This window comes from Squalius cephalus (genome assembly GCF_949319135.1).
Source record: "Squalius cephalus genome assembly, chromosome: 2".
In the NCBI taxonomy this organism is placed as follows: Eukaryota; Metazoa; Chordata; class Actinopteri; order Cypriniformes; family Leuciscidae; genus Squalius; species Squalius cephalus.
The window spans coordinates 1,860,911-1,882,364 of record NC_137123.1 but is presented as its reverse complement, the minus strand read 5'-3'; the positions used below and the strand labels follow the sequence as shown (position 1 = coordinate 1,882,364).

Here is a 21,454-nt window from a genome sequence, read left to right as displayed (position 1 = left end):
TGAAGCAGCACCGGTGGGCTGTTGTGAAGCACACGAACAGCTGGTCCGACTGACGAAAGGCGGCCAAGCGATCCACATACATCCCAGAGCCCTGATCGGGCAAACAGCGCTCCGAGTGTCCGCAGATAAGGCGGGCAGGGAAACGACCTGTGCTCTGAACGGTGTATCGAGTGACTTCGGAACGTAGCCTGGTCTCTCCCGGAGAGTGACGCTGCAGTCGCCAGGTCCGAAACAGATGCAATCACTGTTCACCGAGAACGCGTGTAAGTCTCCAATGCGCTTCGCCGAGGCGAGAAGTAAGGCCGTCTTCAGGGAAAGCTCGTTAACTGCAATCGAAGCTAAGGGCTCGAACGGTGGTAGGTATCTCAACCGGAGATACCAGACTTACTTCCTTTTTACCAGAGCCTTTCGCGTCGAGTCCAGCGCATCTGGGAAAAGGAGCGGTGCGTGGCGACGGCAGAGGACTATGGCCCCAGGCCTACTCGTCACTGTCGTTCCTGGGTGCGGGAGGGCCCATCAGCGGCAGTGGGCCTCCGCCGTATAGCAAGAGCCCTCTCGAGTGCACACCGGCAGTGGGCCAGGCCCAGGCAGGCGGCGCAGTTTTACTCGTAGGTGTGGGGCGGGTCGCTGGAGCCCGCACAAATCCTGCAAAGGTTAGCCATCGGATGCGAGGAAGAAAAGGTTAACTAGTCCTCAGGTGCAGCTTCAATGATGACAGCATGGAGAAAGAGATTCTGACGTAATTGTCGCTCCCATGCGTTTTATACCGCCCACGAACCTGCCTGTTTTTGCATGCTTTGCTTCAATTGGTCAGCTGTCCCCAGCTGGCGTTAGCCCACAAGACTTCAGCAAAAGTGGAGAAGGGAGGAGTTCCCGTATGCGTCACGCTGACGTTATGTTGAAGTTACCGCCTCGAAAGGGAACCTGCTCTAGTAGAGCCTGAAAACAACATCAAGACTATCAGAAGAAAAGCTTTAGGGCTTCCTGTCGTTTTCCATCAAAATAAGTGTTTTTATTTTACAGTACAATAGTGATATATGTCTTTATTGATTTGTTTGATTTTTACAATTTGAATAGCAAAATAAAAGTTATATTTTTAATCATAATTTGGTGCAGTAATGTTGTGTTGTGTTCAGGTTGCAGGTTTGGAGGAGTACCTGAATGATCCAGTGAAGAAACATTATCTGATCAGATTCCTCCCTGCTGATATAAAGAGACAACTGCTGCACAAGAGGCAAACACACACACACTCACACACACACACACACACAGACACTCACACACAGACACACACACACACACACACACACACACACAGACAGACACTCACACAGACACACTATCTCTCTCTCTCACACACACACACTCACACTATCACTCTCACTCTATCTGAGGTCTATCTAAAGCCAGCAGCCATATCACCCTGTAGCCCAAGACTGGTTGCTCATAGAAGCTAAGCAGGGCTGAGCCTGGTCAGTACCTGGATGGGAGACCTCCTGGGAAAACCAGGTTGCTGCTGGAAGAGGTGTTAGTGAGGCCAGTAGGGCACACCCTGTGGACACCCTGTGGTCTGTGTGGGTCCTAATGCCCCAGTGTAGTGACGGGGACACTATACTGTCAAAAGAGCACCGTCCTTCGGATGAGACGTTAAACCGAGGTCCTGACTCTCTGTGGTCATTAAAAATCCCAGGATGTCCTTCGAAAAAGAGTAGGGGTGTAACCCCGGCATCCTGGCCAAATTTGCCCCTTGGCCTCTGTCTACCATGGCCTCCTAATCATCCTCATATACTGATTGGCTTCATCTCTCTGTCTCCTCTCCACCAGTAAGCTGGTGTGTGGTGGGCGTTCTGGCGCAATATGGCTGCCGTCGCATCATCCAAGTGGATGCTGCACATTGGTGGTGGTTGAGAAGATTCCCCCATTCTATGTAAAGCGCTTTGAGGTCTCAGAAAAAGCGCTATATAAATGTAACATATTTATTATTATTATTATTATTATTATCTCTCACACACACACTCACACACAGACACACACACTATCACTCTCACACTATCTCTCACACTCCCACACAGTCAGATGCTGATTAAAGTGTTGTGATGATGATGATGTCCCTCACACAGGAGGTACATATTCAGTTTCCACGAGAGTCTCCAGAGGTTGTGTTTCATGGGTTTGCTGCAGTTCGGGCCCACGGAGAAGTTCATGGATAAAGATCAGGTGAGCAGGAGGCCACAGTCACATGATCACTTCATAGGTAATGTTTATTGTGTGTATTATATCATTAATACATTCATGTTTGTATTAGGTGTTTGTCTTCCTGAAGACGAAGGCTAAAATCGTGGACACGACGGTGTGTGACCCGCACTATAACAGGGCCATCGAGACAATGCGTGCGTTTGAGCGGAGACACTACGTGTTCAGCAGTGCTCAGGACGTGGAGAACTACTGGTTCGACCTGCTGTGTGTGTGTCTCAACACACCTCTAGGTACAGACACACAAAGTGCTGTATCACTCATGGGTGTGAAGTCAGAGTTCGGTTGGTTGGTTCATTCAGCTGCTATGAAAACTGGGAATAGCCTAAATACAACACTGCCACAACATTAACGCAACATTACTGCGCCAAACCCTCAACCTAAATACAACACTACCGCAACATTACCGCAACATTACTGCGCCAAACCATCAAACTAAATACAACACTACCACAACACTACCACAACATTACAACAACATTACTGCGCCAAACTATCAACCTAAATACAACACTACCACAACACTACCACAACACTACTGCAACATTACCGCAACATTACTGCGCCAAACCATCAACCTAAATACAACACAACCGCAACATTACCGCAACATTACTACACCAAATCCTCAACCTAAATACAACACTACCAAAACATTACCACAACATTACTGCGCCAAACCATCAGCCTAAATACAACACTACCGCAACACTACCGCAACATTACTGCACCAAACCATCAACATAAATACAACACAACCGCAACATTACCGCAACATTATTGCAACATTACTGCACCAAACCATCAGCCTAAATACAACACTACCGCAACACTACCGCAACATTACTGCACCAAACCATCAACCTAAATACAACACCAGCGCAACATTACTGCGCCAAACCATCAACCTAAATAAAACACTACCGCAACTCAACCACAACATTACCGCAACATTATTGCGCCAAACCATCAACCTAAATACAACACTACCGCAACATTACTGCACCAAACCATCAACCTAAATACAACACTACCACAACATTACCGCAACATTACTGCACCAAACCATCAACCTAAATACAACACTACCACAACATTACCGCAACATTACTGCACCAAACCATCAACCTAAATACAACACTACCACATTACCACAACATTACTGCACCAAACCATCAACCTAAATACAACACCACCACAACATTACCGCAACATTACTGCACCAAACCATCAACCTAAATACAACACTACCACAACATTACCGCAACATTACTGCACCAAACCATCAACCTAAATACAACACTACCACATTACCACAACATTACTGCACCAAACCATCAACCTAAATACAACACTACCACAACATTACCACAACATTACTGCACCAAACCATCAACATAAATACAACACTACCACAACATTACCGCAACATTACTGCACCAAACCATCAACCTAAATACAACACTACCACAACATTACCGCAACATTACTGTGCCAAACCATCAACCTAAATACAACACGACCACAACATTACCGCAACATTACTGCACCAAACCATCAACCTAAATACAACACTACCACAACATTACCACAACATTACTGCACCAAACCATCAACCTAAATACAACACTACCACAACATTACCGCAACATTACTGCACCAAACCCTCAACCTAAATACAACTCAACCACAACATTACCACAAAATTACCGCAACTTTATTGCGCCAAACCATCAACCAAAATACAACACTACCACAACATTACTGCACCAAACCATCAACCTAAATACAACACTACCACAACATTACCACAACATTACTGCACCAAACCCTCAACCTAAATACAACACTACCACAACATTACCGCAACATTACTGCACCAAACCATCATCCTAAATACAACACTACCACAACATTACCGCAACATTACTGTGTCAAACCATCAACCGAAATACAACACGACCACAACATTACCGCAACATTACTGCACCAAACCCTCAACCTAAATACAACTCAACCACATTACCACAACATTACCGCAACTTTATTGCGCCAAACCATCAACCTAAATACAACACTACCACACTACCACAACATTACCGCAACATTACTGCACCAAACCATCAGCCTAAATACAACACTACCACAACATTACCGCAACATTATTGCGCCAAACCATCAACCTAAATACAACACTACCACACTACCACAACATTACTGCAACATTACTGCACCAAACCATCAACCTAAATACAACACTACCACAACCCTACCACAACATTACCGTAACATTACTGGCCAAACCATCAACCTAAAAACAACACTACCACAACATTCCCGCAACATTACTGCACCAAACCCTCAACCTAAATACAACACTACCACAACATTACCGCAACATTACTGCGCCAAACCATCAACCTGAATACAACTCAACCACAACATTACCGCAACATTACTGCGCCAAACCATCAACCTAAATACAACACTACCACAACATTACCGCAACATTACTGCACCAAACCCTCAACCTAAATACAACACTACCACAACACAACCACAACATTACCGCAACATTACTGCGCCAAACCATCAACCTAAATACAACTCAACCACAACATTACCGCAACATTACTGCGCCAAACCATCAACCTAAATACAACACTACCACAACATTACCGCAACATTACCGCACCAAACCCTCAACCTAAATACACTACCACAACATTACCGCAACATTACTGCGACAAACCATCAACCTAAATACAACATTACCGCAACATTACCACAACATTACTGCACCAAACCATCAACCTACAAACAACACAACCGCAACATTACTGTGTCAAACCCTCAACCTAAAAACAACACAACTGCAACATTACCGCAACATTACTGCATCAAACCCTCAGCCTGAATAGAAAAACCGTACTGTAACCACAAATGTGTGTTTCAGGTGTAATCCGGCCACGTCCTGGAGACAGTAACACTGAGGGGGCGGAGTCTGATGTCACTGTGACAATGGAGAACAACACCAGGCTGCTGTACACGCTACAGTGAGTCAGCCGTTCTGATTGGCTCAGGCTGGATAGTCTGTCACCTGATCGGCTGATGTCATGTTCGTTGTGTTTCCTTTTGATAGGGGCAGTTGTGATGTGGTGGATGATGGCGTTACCCCAGGCGACAGTCAGGGTGCTGGCGGACTGGACTCATGCTTTTTCAGCCACCTGAAACGCAACTGGACGTGGACCAGTCACCTGATCAACCAAAACAGACAGGTATACACACATACACACATACACACACACACACACACATGTGTGATGTCAGCACTGTTGCGCTGTGTGTTAATGTGTTTGTGATGTTGTCAGAGCACTGAAGAGTCAGGAACGCATCATACCGTCAGACTGAGGAACCTGCTGTCCAAACACCCTCTGCCCAAACCGGCTACGCTCACCGGTAACACACACACTCTCACACACACACACACACACACATTCAGAACTGTTGCCGTGCTGTAAATAGGGGCTTTTGCACTGGAGGAACCTCTTCATAGTTCCTAGAACTATTGGTAGAAGTTCCCGGTTCTTGGCGTGTTCGCATAGCAGGAACGATTTTAGTTCTAGGAAGGAGGAACTAATTTCGCTCCTGCTTCAGAGTCAGTCTAAACCAGCACTATAGGAACTATCCGTATCCGTGATAATGCGAGCAGTGTGAGCTCAGTCGTTCTCAGCGCCGTCAGAATAAAAGTCACAGCAACAAGCGTGTCTTATGTCACTTCAGAGTTCCTACTGGCGGTGCGAGTGCAACCAGGAAAACGATCCTATGGGAACTACTAGTTCTTGTGAAACCACCCTGGTGGCGAGTTCCTATAACAGAGTTCCTAGAACTATCCGGTGTGAAAGACCCTATTGGTCAATCAAAGCATTAAGACGCCTAAGCTGTGCTGTGTTTGAAATCGCCCCCTATACCCTCATTCACTATTTTCTACATTAGTCTACTAATTTAGTCCACTGAAGGAGTGAATGAAAACGAGTGAGTGAATTCGGACACTGAGTGCGCCGGAAGCCCTGCAGCTTTTCCATAGTTCGTACTGCTTAATAATCATTTAAAATGAAGCAAACTGGCAGCTCCAGTAGTAATGAAGAGATTAATCTTGAACTCTGTCATAGAAACTAGCATAAATAAACCGTAATTAAACAATCTAATAATCAATTAAAAAGGAATTTATACCTGTATGTTAATGCTGTAGCCACTTTGGACCAGCGGTTTGGAAAATGGATGTATGATTCAGCGCCATCTTCTGGTCAGACGCGGAAATTCATTCAGCGCGCGACTCTCACAGTGCATTATGGGTATTCTCTAGCCATTGAGCATACATCAGAGAGCATACACACTCGTTATTGCGGTGTATTGTGGGATTGAATGAGTGCACTCAGGAATGTCCACTACGGTTTCGGACACCACTACAAATGGCTGTCCCCTCAAAAAGTGGCCTATTTAAGGGTATAGGGGGCGATTTCAGATGCAGCCCTGGTGTTATATCCGATTATGAGTCTCTGTGTGGTGTTCAGGGGCGAAGGTGGTGCCCCCTGCTGTCCTGGAGGAGGAGGTGCGTCTGAGCTCGCAGCCGGCCAGCAGAAACCAGGAGGTGTGTGGAGGACGAAACCTCAAACGCAAGAGACCCAAGACGGACAGCAGCAAACCGGCACGCAAGAAGAAGAAAGGTACTGGCGCTGACAGAACGTTGATGTATTAAACGGTGGTGATGTCATGTAGCTCATCAGGAAGTGTGTGTGTGTGTGTCAGTGCGAGCGAGCAGGCAGAGTCAGGCCCAGGACGAGACGGACCAGCGTGCTCTTCTACAGATGACCAGGCAGAGAGTGGCGTGGACACACATGGAGGACAGTCTGCTGATGCTGTGCCGTGTCGCCAGCCACTTCCTCAACCGCAAGGTACCCGCGCACTCACACACACACACTAGTGTTCGTTAACACGAAAACTATGATGGAAAATGTTTGTTGATTACCTGTTTTCTGAATGACAACATCATTAAACACTAACTATCTCAGCATGAAAGTGGAAACGCAACTGGCCCTGGCACACACTTGCAATCCCTCTTTTGGCCCGACAGTGGAAACCCAGGGCATGATGATAACAGTGATGGGAAAAACATGTTTCTGAATGACAGATCTAGTGATGACATGTAGATGGAGAAGAGAAGCGGTCCCAGCACTGAGCCCTGAGGCACTCCAGTAGCTAGATGATAACAGTGATGGGACAAGCCATGTTTCTGAATGACAGACACTAGTGATGACATGTAGATGGAGAAGAGAAGTGGTCCCAGCACTGAGCCCTGAGGCACTCCAGTAGCTAGATGATAACAGTGATGGGATAAACCATGTTTCTGAATGACAGACACTAGTGATGACATGTAGATGGAGAAGAGAAGTGGTCCCAGCACTGAGCCCTGAGGCACTCCAGTAGCTAGATGATAACAGTGATGGGATAAACCATGTTTCTGAATGACAGATCTAGTGATGACATGTAGATGGAGAAGAGAAGTGGTCCCAGCACTGAGCTCTGAGGCACTCCAGTAGCGAGATGATAGCAGTGATGGGAAAAACCATGTTTCTGAATGACAGACACTAGTGATGACATGTAGATGGAGAAGAGAAGCGGTCCCAGCACTGAGCCCTGAGGCACTCCAGTAGCTGGATGATAACAGTGATGGGATAAACCATGTTTCTGAATGACAGATCCTAGTGATGACATGTAGATGGAGAAGAGAAGTGGTCCCAGCACTGAGCCCTGAGGCACTCCAGTAGCTAGATGATAACAGTGATGGGGTAAACCATGTTTCTGAATGACAGATCCCAGTGATGACATGTAGATGGAGAAGAGAAGCGGTCTCAGCACTGAGCCCTGAGGCACTCCAGTAGCTAGATGATAACAGTGATGGGATAAACCATGTTTCTGAATGACAGATCTAGTGATGTCATGTAGATGGAGAAGAGAAGCGGTCCCAGCACTGAGCCCTGAGGCACTCCAGTAGCTAGATGATAACAGTGATGGGATAAACCATGTTTCTGAATGACAGATCTAGTGATGACATGTAGATGGAGAAGAGAAGCGGTCCCAGCACTGAGCCCTGAGGCACTCCAGAAGCTAGATGATAACAGTGATGGGAAAAACCATGTTTCTGAATGACAGACACTAGTGATGACATGTAGATGGAGAAGAGAAGTGGTCCCAGCACTGAGCCCTGAGGCACTCCAGTAGCTAGATGATAACAGTGATGGGATAAACCATGTTTCTGAATGACAGATCTAGTGATGACATGTAGATGGAGAAGAGAAGTGGTCCCAGCACTGAGCCCTGAGGCACTCCAGTAGCTAGATGATAACAGTGATGGGATAAACCATGTTTCTGAATGACAGACACTAGTGATGACATGTAGATGGAGAAGAGAAGTGGTCCCAGCACTGAGCCCTGAGGCACTCCAGTAGCTAGATGATAACAGTGATGGGATAAACCATGTTTCTGAATGACAGACACTAGTGATGACATGTAGATGGAGAAGAGAAGTGGTCCCAGCACTGAGCCCTGAGGCACTCCAGTAGCTAGATGATAACAGTGATGGGATAAACCATGTTTCTGAATGACAGATCTAGTGATGACATGTAGATGGAGAAGAGAAGTGGTCCCAGCACTGAGCTCTGAGGCACTCCAGTAGCGAGATGATAGCAGTGATGGGAAAAACCATGTTTCTGAATGACAGACACTAGTGATGACATGTAGATGGAGAAGAGAAGCGGTCCCAGCACTGAGCCCTGAGGCACTCCAGTAGCTAGATGATAACAGTGATGGGATAAACCATGTTTCTGAATGACAGACACTAGTGATGACATGTAGATGGAGAAGAGAAGTGGTCCCAGCACTGAGCCCTGAGGCACTCCAGTAGCTAGATGATAACAGTGATGGGATAAACCATGTTTCTGAATGACAGATCTAGTGATGACATGTAGATGGAGAAGAGAAGTGGTCCCAGCACTGAGCTCTGAGGCACTCCAGTAGCGAGATGATAGCAGTGATGGGAAAAACCATGTTTCTGAATGACAGACACTAGTGATGACATGTAGATGGAGAAGAGAAGTGGTCCCAGCACTGAGCCCTGAGGCACTCCAGTAGCGAGATGATAACAGTGATGGGATAAACCATGTTTCTGAATGACAGACACTAGTGATGACATGTAGATGGAGAAGAGAAGCGGTCCCAGCACTGAGCTCTGAGGCACTCCAGTAGCTAGATGATAACAGTGATGGGATAAACCATGTTTCTGAATGACAGATCCTAGTGATGTCATGTAGATGGAGAAGAGAAGCGGTCCCAGCACTGAGCCCTGAGGCACTCCAGTAGCTAGATGATAACAGTGATGGGGTAAACCATGTTTCTGAATGACAGATCTAGTGATGACATGTAGATGGAGAAGAGAAGCGGTCCCAGCACTGAGCCCTGAGGCACTCCAGTAGCGAGATGATAGCAGTGATGGGAAAAACCATGTTTCTGAATGACAGACACTAGTGATGACATGTAGATGGAGAAGAGAAGCGGTCCCAGCACTGAGCCCTGAGGCACTCCAGTAGCTAGATGATAACAGTGATGGGATAAACCATGTTTCTGAATGACAGATCCTAGTGATGACATGTAGATGGAGAAGAGAAGCGGTCCCAGCACTGAGCCCTGAGGCACTCCAGTAGCTAGATGATAACAGTGATGGGAAAAACCATGTTTCTGAATGACAGACACTAGTGATGACATGTAGATGGAGAAGAGAAGCGGTCCCAGCACTGAGCCCTGAGGCACTCCAGTAGCTAGATGATAACAGTGATGAGATAAACCATGTTTCTGAATGACAGATCTAGTGATGTCATGTAGATGGAGAAGAGAAGCGGTCCCAGCACTGAGCCCTGAGGCACTCCAGTAGCTAGATGATAACAGTGATGGGATAAACCATGTTTCTGAATGACAGATCTAGTGATGTCATGTAGATGGAGAAGAGAAGCGGTCCCAGCACTGAGCCCTGAGGCACTCCAGCAGCTAGATGATAAAACCATATTCCTGATCAAATTAACACACACACACAAGCAGCGTTAATAAATTAGAAGCTCATGGGTCTATATATATGGTGTGTGTGTGTGTGTGTGTAGCTGAAGAGGCCGTTCGTGCCCTGGACAGTGGTTCGTGACGTGCTGCATGCTGAGTTTGAGTTATCGCTGGATAAAACATCTCTGTCTGTCAGCCGACGCTCACGCTACATCATGAAGAACCCACAGACCTGCCTGAACTACAGGTGTGTGTACTAATACACTCTCTCACACACTCACACTGCTCTTTATAATGACTGCAGACTGACACACACACAGTCTGATGAAACTAAGTGTAAATCTGATGGATGTTTTGTAGGATTTGTCTGGCTGAGATGTATCAGGATAAAGAGCTGATGGCCAAATTCCTGAACCGAACTGACGACTACAACGATGTGAAGGTGAGACTCGATTCTTCAGTGATTCTCAATCCATTCTGCGTTTACTTTTTTACTATTTTTAATGCCTTTTTCTTCTTGCTGCCAAACGAAACCTTTCAGCGAGTATTTAAATGTCCATAAAAACTGATACTTGTAAAAAGTGTTTTACCCGTATTAATCTGAATTAATTTTTAGATTTTTTGAAAAAAAGGGTCTCAGAAATCTTCAGTTTCTACACTGTAAAACTGCAATGGTGCTCAGAAAAATAATCTTGTTTTCCCTTTGAATAAAGAGTGTTTTTCTGACTCCTTTGACAGATATTTGTTTTTGTTTTAAGCACAAACTCAGTTCATTTTGACACATTTGTCAGAAAACCTTTAATATCTTTAATATCAGTAATTTCGTTTCTCCAGTAAAAAAATATTTACCTTAGAATTGGATTGTGACTCCATGAATCGGATCTTATCGTGCGTGCGTGTGTACGTGCGTGTGTGCGTGTGTGTGTGTGTGTGTTACAGGTGTGTGCTGAGGAGTATAAGGAGTTTGTACGCTCTCTGAGGTCAAAGTTCAGCTCCAGCTACGGCTCCAGTGATGTCATCATACCAGACACGCGAGATGAACTCTTTCACAAGTACACACACACCCATGTTCTTTTAGTATTACAGTTTTTATTCATATTCTAAATTAGCTTTTATTTTTATATTTTGAGTTTTAATTTTAATTGAGTAATTTTGTTAGTGCTTTTATCATTTTAAGGCTCTTTAATGTATGCTTCTATATAGCTTTATTTTTGTTTTTAGCTTTAGTAGTTTTATTACATAAATCAGTTAGTTGCAATACAACATTTCTAATTTTCATCATGTTTTTTTAAATAATTTTTAAAAATATATTTTATTTCCTTTTTTTATGGTTTTTTATTTATTTATTTCAATTACTTTATTTTTATAGTTTTAGTTAATAATAAGAACACTGAATCGTATTCTCTGCAGATGAGTCTTTCAGTCTTATGTGTGTGTGTGTGTGTGTGTGTGTGTGTGTGTGTGTGTGTGTGTGTGTGTGTGTGTGTGTGTGTGTGTGTTTCCTCAGGTTTAAGGTGTACACAATTGACGAATCACTTGAGCGCACTATAGACATCTTGAAGAGGTGTGTGTGTAATAACGTCACACTATTCATTTTAATAAACAAACTGACACAATTTTATGTGTTTAAATCCTGTTTTTAATTAAGTTTTGCTTATCTTTGCATAAGCATCTTTGAGCTCTGGAAGACACCTTTCATTAAACACTATTCTTATTACCATTATTAACATTAATAAAAATGCAAAGTAATGCAAGAAAGTTCCAGGAGAGTGAAAACACATCAGTTTCTGTTTAAACATTGTTTGATGTTTTGAACTGTTTGGATGTTGGACTGTAATGACTGTGTGTTTCAGGAAGGAGGACATTGATGTTCTGGTGCTGTTTAATTTAATTCAGAGCACGCTAGTTCTCACCAACGCTCAGATGAAGAACTACAGACCCTTCCAGGTACACACACACACACACAGGTGTTTATACTGTGTTCATGTATGAGTGACGTGTCAGTGATCGTGTGTGTGTGTTCTAGACGTTCTGTCTGTACACGCGCTACAGCGAAGAGGTTTTGTCCCAGGCCTTCCAGACGTGTCGTAACCGGGCGCTAGTGAACCGGCGGCGGCCCATCACCAAAGCCCATCTGAAGAAGTGCCACTCGCTGCCCTTCCTGCCCATGTCCTACCAGCTGTCCCAGCACTACTACAGGTCACACACACACACACACACACACACACACACACACACACCTGCCCATGTCCTACCAGCTGTCCCAGCACTACTACAGGTCACACACACACACACACACACACACACACACACACACACACCTGCCCATGTCCTACCAGCTGTCCCAGCACTACTACAGGTCACACACACACACACACACACACACACACACCTGCCCATGTCCTACCAGCTGTCTCAGCACTACTACAGGTCACACACACACACACACACACACACACACACCTGCCCATGTCCTACCAGCTGTCCCAGCACTACTACAGGTCACACACACACACACACACACACACACACCTGCCCATGTCCTACCAGCTGTCTCAGCACTACTACAGGTCACACACACACACACACACACACACACACACACACACACACACACACACACACACACACACACACACACACACACACACACCTGCCCATGTCCTACCAGCTGTCTCAGCACTACTACAGGTCACACACACACACACACACACACACACACACACACACACCTGCCCATGTCCTACCAGCTGTCTCAGCACTACTACAGGTCACACACACACACACACACACACACACACACCTGCCCATGTCCTACCAGCTGTCTCAGCACTACTACAGGTCACACACACACACACACACACACACACACACACACACACACACACACACACCTGCCCATGTCCTACCAGCTGTCCCAACACTTCTACAGGTCTCACACACACCTGCCCATGTCCTACCAGCTGTCTCAGCACTACTACAGGTCACACACACACACACACACACACACACACACACACACCTGCGCATGTCCTACCAGCTGTCCCAGCACTACTACAGGTCACACACACACACACACACACACAAACCTGCCCATGTCCTACCAGCTGTCTCAGCACTACTACAGGTCACACACACACACACACACACACACACACACACACACACACACACACACACACACACACACACACACACACACACACACCTGCCCATGTCCTACCAGCTGTCCCAACACTTCTACAGGTCTCACACACACCTGCCCATGTCCTACCAGCTGTCTCAGCACTACTACAGGTCACACACACACACACACACACACACACACACACACACACCTGCGCATGTCCTACCAGCTGTCCCAGCACTACTACAGGTCACACACACACACACACACACACACACACACCTGCCCATGTCCTACCAGCTGTCTCAGCACTACTACAGGTCACACACACACACACACACACACACACACACACACACACACACACACACACACACACACACACACACACACACACACACACACCTGCCCATGTCCTACCAGCTGTCCCAACACTTCTACAGGTCTCACACACACCTGCCCATGTCCTACCAGCTGTCTCAGCACTACTACAGGTCACACACACACACACACACACACACACACACACACCTGCGCATGTCCTACCAGCTGTCCCAGCACTACTACAGGTCACACACACACACACACACACAAACCTGCCCATGTCCTACCAGCTGTCCCAGCACTACTACAGGTCACACACACACACACACACACAAACCTGCCCATGTCCTACCAGCTGTCCCAGCACTACTACAGGTCTGACAAGTGTGTTCAAGTGCGACAAAAGTCATGGTGTCTTGGACCCCTCCGATGAACACTCAATTTAAAATAAATAAATGCATGTCTGGGTCAGAATGCCCCGAGGGAAGGGCGAGGGCTGTTACTGTGCTCGTGTTCCACACACTGGTGCTGTCCAGTTACGGTCGGTCCGTGTGCTGCAGGTTCTTCACGTGGCGTTTCCCGAGCCTCACCTTTGACGAGGCGTTCGATCTGATGACGGGTTTATACGAGGGCGACCGCAGTGACAGACCCAACAGCTTCCACTTCCAGAAGGACCCCGAGGGCCCGGGAGCCGAGGAGCACGAGGCCCACACGCAGGGCATGCTGCAGTTCCCCATGGACGCTCCAGGGGGCGCCAGCGCCTGCTGCCTGACCCTCATGACCCTGGGCCTGCTGAGCCTGGACCTCAGCATCCCGCAGCAGATCGTGGTGGTGGACAGCTCGCTGGTGGACAACGAGGTGGTCAAGAGGTGGTCAGATACACTCACAGATACACACTCTAATGACTCGTTCACACCAGCACACCATGACTGTAACCATAACTGTAACCTTAACTATATTAGTGTTCACACCAGCTGACCAATAGTGTTTTATCATCTGTATAACTTATTAAACTGTTTACAAGTTTCATCATCTGGATGCAGGAAGCATGATGGATTCTGATTGGCTGTCAATGTTTTTATCGTTCATCAGCTGGAAAACATCACTCTGAAAGCGATTCCAACGATATCGCTAATCTGTGGTTATTGTTATAGTTGCGTCGTAGACTCTACTATTCTCTTAGAGTTAGAGCGATCATTAAAACTTTAGTGATAGTTATATAGTGAACGGGCCTCAACACTCTCACAGCTGACTCTGTGTGTGTGTGTGTGTTTCAGCCTCACTAAAGCGCTGGAGGAGGAAGAGGAGGAGGACGAGAGGAAGAGGAGGCCGGAGGTCAAGCCCACACAGGCGTCTCACACCAACTACCTGCTGATGAGGGGGTATTACGCGCCCGGGATCCTGCGCTCGCAGAACACACACAACTCCAACAGCACCGACAACATCATGGTCAACGCCTGCACCGTCCACCTGCAGCTGAGGCGCACACCCCAACACACACTCTTCACTGCAGAGGGTGCGCTCACACACACACACACACACACACACACACACACACACCACACACACACACACACTCTCTTCACTGTAGACGGTTTTACATATGCTAGAAACTTTGCTTTCAAAAATGTTAGACCGTATTCTAGCTTAACACGTGCAGAGGTTTTTTGTCCCATAATTAGAATCTTTATTTTTTTTTAGAAGTAAGTAGTAGGAAATTACTAGTCATCCAAATGTTTATATCAGCTGTGCATTCCCTTAATTTCTTGAATAGGCAAGTTTCATTGGAGCGCGAAGAGATATCATCATGAGTATCTTCAGCATAACAGTGAAAACTAATGCCATGCTTCCTAATGATATCTCCCAAGGGTAGCATGAACAGTGTGTGTGTGTGTGTGTGTGTATAGCATGTACAGAGTGTGTGTGTGTGTGTGTGTGTGTGTGTGTGTGTGTGTGTGTGTGTGTGTGGGTGGGTGAGGGTAGCATGTACAGAGTGAACAGCAGCGGTCCTAGTACTGAGCCTTGTGGTACGCCATACTGAACTTGTGATCGATGAGACATCTCTTCATTTACTGCTACAAACTGATAACGGTCAGATAAGTATGATTTAAACCATGCTAGTGCAATTCCACTAATGCCAACATAATGTTCTAATCTATTTAAAAGAATGTTGTGGTCAATAATATCAAATGCAGCACTAAGATCGAGTAACACTAATAGATAAGAGCAAGAACGCCATCATAAGATAAGAGCAAATCATGTGTGACTCTAACGAGAGCAGTCTCGGTACTATGGTACGGTCTAAATCCGGACTGGAAATCCTCCAGATATCATTTCTTTCTAGAAAGGAACACAGTTGTGAGGATACTGCCTTTTCTAGTATCTTTGACAGAAAAGGTAGATTCGAGATCGGCCTATAATTGACTAATTCTGTAGGATCAAGTTGCGTTTTTTTAACAAGCGGTTTAATCATAGCCAGCTTAAAGTTTTCAGTACATATCCTAGAGACAAAGACGAATTAATGATATTAAGAAGAGGATCTATGACCTCTGGAAGCATCTCTTTCAGTAGCTTAGTCGGTATAGGGTCTAACATACATGTTGTAGATTTAGATAATTTAACGAGTTTAGTAAATTCTTCCTCTCCTATAGCAACGAATGAATCGAGTTTTTCCTCAGGGAGACTACAATGCACTGCCTGATGCGATACTGTAGTAGACGGTTGCATAGTTATCTGATGTTATCAATTTTGCAAGTAAAGAAGTTCATAAAGTCATTACTGCTGTGCTGCTTGGAAACTTCAGAAATGTATTACTTGTTAGTTTAGCCACTGTATCAAATCAATACCTAGGTTTGTGTTTGTTTTCTTCTAAGAGCAAAGAAAAATAAGCAGATCTAGCAGCTTTTAAGGTCCTTCTGTATGCAATAATGCTTTCTTTCCAAGAAATGCGAAAATCCCCTAGTTTTTTTTTCTGCTCGTTGGACTATTTTCTTTAATCTTCTTTAAGCGCAACGGAGCAACTGTGTCTAAAGTGCTGGAAAAGAGAGAGTCAGTAGTTTCTGTTGGTCTGATCTGATAGGTCTCACATATTTGTAACATGGAGTCGGCTTTGCAACCTTGGCTAAATGGAGTATACACAAGACTAGATAATGATCTGAGATCACACACCCCAACACACTCTTCACAGCAGACGGTTCACACACTCACTCACACACATACATTATCCATTATTCAAACATTATCGTTCCTCATTCTTCACTCTGTGTCTCCTGTAGCTGACGGTGTCTCAGCTCTCTCTCCGTCCACTCCTCCACCTGTCCCGCTGTGGTTCACGCGCGTGTATCGCTCGGCAGCCGTCGATCCGCACACCTTCCTGGACCGGTGTGTGAGCGCGTCGGGATACGGAGCGCAGGACGTGCAGGCGGTGACAGAGGTCAGAGACGCCGTGGGGGAGGAGGCGGAGTTTGGCATTGACAGACAGGACCTCCTTGAGCGCTTCATACACCTGGAGCGACCCGAGAATGGGCGGAGCCGAACTCTCCAGCAGTACATACAGGTGAGAGAGAGACAAATAATGTGTGAGAGTTCACTACATTCACTGCAGGTTCACTTGAGTTGAGTGTGTGTGTAGGATCTGGTGGATGGAGAGCAGCTGGTGGAGGTGGGCGCTCTCTCTCAGAGGCTGGTGTGTGCAGAGGCTTCGTCTCATTGGCTGTTGAAGAGCGTGTGTGATGGTGTGCAGATGCAGCAGCCGTTCCTGAAGAGAGGCCCCGCCCATGACTCCGCCCACGCCACACCCCCACCTACCAAGAGACGGGCCAAGGAATCTGATTTCCAGGAAACCGTTGCCATGGAAGGAGCCTCCACAAGCACAGCTGTCAATCAGCCTGTTGTCATGGATCCTGTGTCTACAAGCACAGCTGTCAATCAGCCTGTTGCCATGGATCCTGTCTCCACGAGCACAGCTGTCAATCAGCCTGTTGCCATGGATCCTGTCTCCACGAGCACAGCTGTCAATCAGCCTGTTGCCATGGATCCTGTCTCCACGAGCACAGCTGTCAATCAGCCTGTTGCCATGGATCCTGTCTCCACGAGCACAGCTGTCAATCAGCCTGTTGCCATGGATCCTGTCTCCACAAGCACAGCTGTCAATCAGCCTGTTGCCATGGATCCTGTCTCCACGAGCACAGCTGTCAATCAGACGGTCGCCATGGATCCTGTCTCCACGGATACACCACCAAATCAGTCTGTTACTATGGAGACTGATGCTGAGCAGACGGATGCTGTGGAGGAGGCGAATGTTCGTATGACAGATGTCAAAGGGGTGGGGCTTAGTAAAGACTCCGCCCCCTCTCAGATCAGAGGTGTGTGTTTGGACTCTTCAGAGTTTTGATGTGTTGTCATGTGTTTGAGTGTTGATCAGTGTGTTGACTGTGGTTCCAGATGGTGCTGAAGGAGCTGCTGATCCGGATGAGCAGTGAGTGAATCACGTGACTCTCTGATGTAGTTTAGTGCAGTCATGAGTGTAACTGCAGTAATGCCTGTTGCTTCCCTCTGTCCGTCAGCTGGGAGTCGGTGCGGTTCGTCAGCCGGCCGTGGCGTGTGGTGGACGGCTCGCTGAACCGGCCGGTGTGTAAAGGCATGCTGGAGTCGCTGCTGCTGCACGTGATGTCGAGCCCGGCGCTGCGCGAGTCTGTGCTGCTGCAGCACTACAGTCAGGTGTTGCAGCCCGTGGTGATCCTGGACCTGCTGCAGGTGAAGCCCGCACAAACCACACAGCATGAGGATGACAAACGAGGCATGCACCGGAATTTCGGCTGCTGAAAATTATCCGCCGAAAATGGCGTTTTCGTTTTTTTGTCTGAAAGAGAAAAAAGACAGAAAATGATGCCTTACAATAGGACTACTTTATTTTGATAATCGGTCAAAAAACAAATCTGTTCAATCTGATTGTGCTGCGTAGAATGGAATGAAGAATAATATATTGATATTCAAATATTGATATTTAATATTTTAATATAGGCCTATTTTCCATCCAATTTTTGTGTTACTTGAAATAATAGTGAGGTTATTTTAATTTTATTGGCTTGATTTATTTATTTTTAATTCAGATTCATTAAATTGTTGAATTTAATTAAAAAGTTTAATAATTATACAATTATACAAATAAATAAGAGATAGATAAAATAAGAGATTAATAAAAAGAAATCTTGGTTTTCGGCCAAGTGTATCCAGACGTTTCGGTTTCGGCCCAGAATTTTCATTCCGGTGCATTCCTACCAGTGATGCGCGGGTTGACCCGAAATGAGCGGGTGCCTGCGGTTACCCGCGGTTACGAGTCATCCAAAAATATTTGTAATGATATTCGGGTCACGGTCGGTCGGGTCGTTTGAAATAAAGATGCCAATTAAACCTTTGTAATTTATATAGTACTAGACACAGTTTTCTATGAAATACATAGGCCTACACTTTATTGGAAGATGACGCACAAGCTCAGTCTGCAGGAGAAGAAGGCGGCAAGAGAAAAGGTGAAGACCTGGGAGTGGAAGCTCCCCCCCCCCCGCACCCCTAGTTCCTACGTCTATGGCCCAATGACACTACGATGAGCATTTACTACTTGTGAAAACTCCCGAAAATGCGGGTCGGGTACAATATTTTCTTCTTCTTTTTTTGCGGTCCGAGTTGCGGGCGGGTTAGTTGAAAACGTCGGTCGGGTGCGGGTTGTTTATACATTGACCCGCGCATCACTGATTCCTACTATAAACCCTTTACCTATTGTGGCGTTCCAGGTAAAAAATTATTTCAATCGCTTATAAATCTCTCATTATGCTAAATTATTAACAAATATTGGATTCAATCTTTTTGTCAACTTGTTTTGTTGTTTACCTCAGTTTTTAAATGAAAAAAGTACACTTACACTGAAACACTGAGGAGCTTGAGTTCAGATCAATAAGCCCTCCGATCATTCAGTGACAAAAAGAAACACAAACCTGCGCTAACTCAAAGAAAACAAGTTGATAAATAGATTTAATCCAATATTTGTTGATAATATTGCATAACACGATATTTATAATAATTTCTTCATAGGCTGGTCATTTTTGACCCGAAACACCACAAGTGTAACGAGGTGGAGGGAAAAAAACAAAAAAGTACCAATATTTTTCCAAAACATGAGTTGTTATGCGCATAAAGCACATGAAGTTTTAGTCTAAATGCGATAACATTAACTAGAATTTTTGGGAAAAGAAAATCCCTTCTGGGTGAAGATGACTGGAACCTTCAAACTTTACAGGCACAAACATTGTTACGGTTGGTGAGTTTGATTCATTTCTGTGAGTCGTGAACTGTGAACTGGTTCGGTGATTCACTTGCACCCGTTTTGAACAGTATTGTGTTGATTCTGATAGGCGTGTGTTCGTGTTGTCAGGTGCTGATTGATCTCGGCTGCGTGAGGAAGCGCTTCACCGTCCAGCCGCCCAAACCGTCGCTCTTCTCTAAGCCCGGGGTGCCGCAGGTCAAAGGTCAGGCCGAGGTCAGCCTGAGGGATGCTGGGACGGCGTTCTACGAGCCCACGGTGGACTGTATACTGAGGCTGGCGCGAGTCTTTCCTCACGAGCTCAACTGGAACAAATGGGTTCAGCTGTGTCTCCGCGCCTGAGTGTACAGACGGACAGTCAGTGTTTCTGTTTGCTTGTTACTTGTGTTTTAATATGACCTGCTTCTGTTGCACAAAATAAAGAGCTTTTTCCATCACATGGCTTTTCTTTGTCAACTTTTTTTGTCCTGTGCCATAAAATGGCAGTGAATCATCTGAATCCATCCAATCATAGTTATGATTTTTAAGTCATAATTTTCACTTATGATAAAAAGTCGAACTCGACATGCCAAGTTATATCAAGTCATAATAATGAGGAAAAGGTCAAAATTGACATACTAAATAATAAGATTAAAAGTCATGACTTATGTCAAATATTTTTGTTATGATTTCTACTTTTTATGTCATAATGTTGACTTATTTCATAATAAAACAGTCCTCTGGTTTCACAGACCAAGCCTAAGCTAGTCCTGTTTGAACTGTTTTAAGCAAGCTGTTTCAGCTGAAAGCAGATCTTAAAATATGTCAGTGCCTTTGTTTTGTCTCAAGATGAACACCAGGGGCCCGTTCTTCGTACGTTGCTTATTACATCCGAGATCAAATGACACATCCAAGATGATATCATCGTGCAAATCATGATCTGGCTAACTCGGTTCTTCGAACACACTTGCCGGATATGATTAGTATAGCTGGATTGAGTTATCTGAGATAATTGCGCGTTCATGCTAAGTTTAAAAGGGGATATGTATCGATAGTAGAAACATTGATCAGCAACGCTGCTATTGGCTGTTCAGCGTGGCCAAAGAGCGTGCTCAGTTTTTCTCCTCAGCAGAGCAAGAACTAATAGTCGAAGTTTATTCGGAATTTTAATGTTTAATCAAAACGTCAGGGAACACCTCAAAGTCTGCAAAAGCCAGGAGAGAGGGCTGGCAAAAAGTAGCAGACAATTTAAATCCGTTAGAAGTGGCCATGTTAGATGTTTTTATCACTTATTAGCCTATATTTTTGTATTTTAATAATTGTATAATTACATTAAATTTGTTCATTGT

At 45.5% G+C, this 21,454-nt stretch overlaps 1 protein-coding gene across 1 annotated transcript in view; it reads left to right on the top strand.

Annotated features, from left to right (window-relative positions):
* The window catches only part of gtf3c1 (general transcription factor IIIC subunit 1), a 32,876-nt gene extending 12,308 nt beyond the window's left edge, over positions 1-20,568 (top strand). The window contains exons 17-37 of the mRNA XM_079864258.1: positions 1,137-1,234; positions 2,121-2,217; positions 2,306-2,486; positions 5,210-5,309; positions 5,396-5,531; positions 5,625-5,712; positions 6,828-6,980; positions 7,063-7,208; positions 10,464-10,606; positions 10,720-10,801; positions 11,299-11,411; positions 11,867-11,923; positions 12,213-12,306; positions 12,386-12,558; positions 14,371-14,679; positions 15,088-15,326; positions 17,086-17,366; positions 17,442-18,174; positions 18,254-18,287; positions 18,376-18,565; positions 20,238-20,568. Of these exons, the coding sequence (XP_079720384.1) occupies positions 1,137-1,234; positions 2,121-2,217; positions 2,306-2,486; positions 5,210-5,309; positions 5,396-5,531; positions 5,625-5,712; positions 6,828-6,980; positions 7,063-7,208; positions 10,464-10,606; positions 10,720-10,801; positions 11,299-11,411; positions 11,867-11,923; positions 12,213-12,306; positions 12,386-12,558; positions 14,371-14,679; positions 15,088-15,326; positions 17,086-17,366; positions 17,442-18,174; positions 18,254-18,287; positions 18,376-18,565; positions 20,238-20,468 (3,678 nt within the window). The 3' untranslated portion in view covers positions 20,469-20,568. The remainder of the gene's footprint in view (positions 1-1,136; positions 1,235-2,120; positions 2,218-2,305; positions 2,487-5,209; positions 5,310-5,395; positions 5,532-5,624; positions 5,713-6,827; positions 6,981-7,062; positions 7,209-10,463; positions 10,607-10,719; positions 10,802-11,298; positions 11,412-11,866; positions 11,924-12,212; positions 12,307-12,385; positions 12,559-14,370; positions 14,680-15,087; positions 15,327-17,085; positions 17,367-17,441; positions 18,175-18,253; positions 18,288-18,375; positions 18,566-20,237) is intronic.
* The last annotated feature ends 886 nt before the right edge of the window (positions 20,569-21,454 follow it).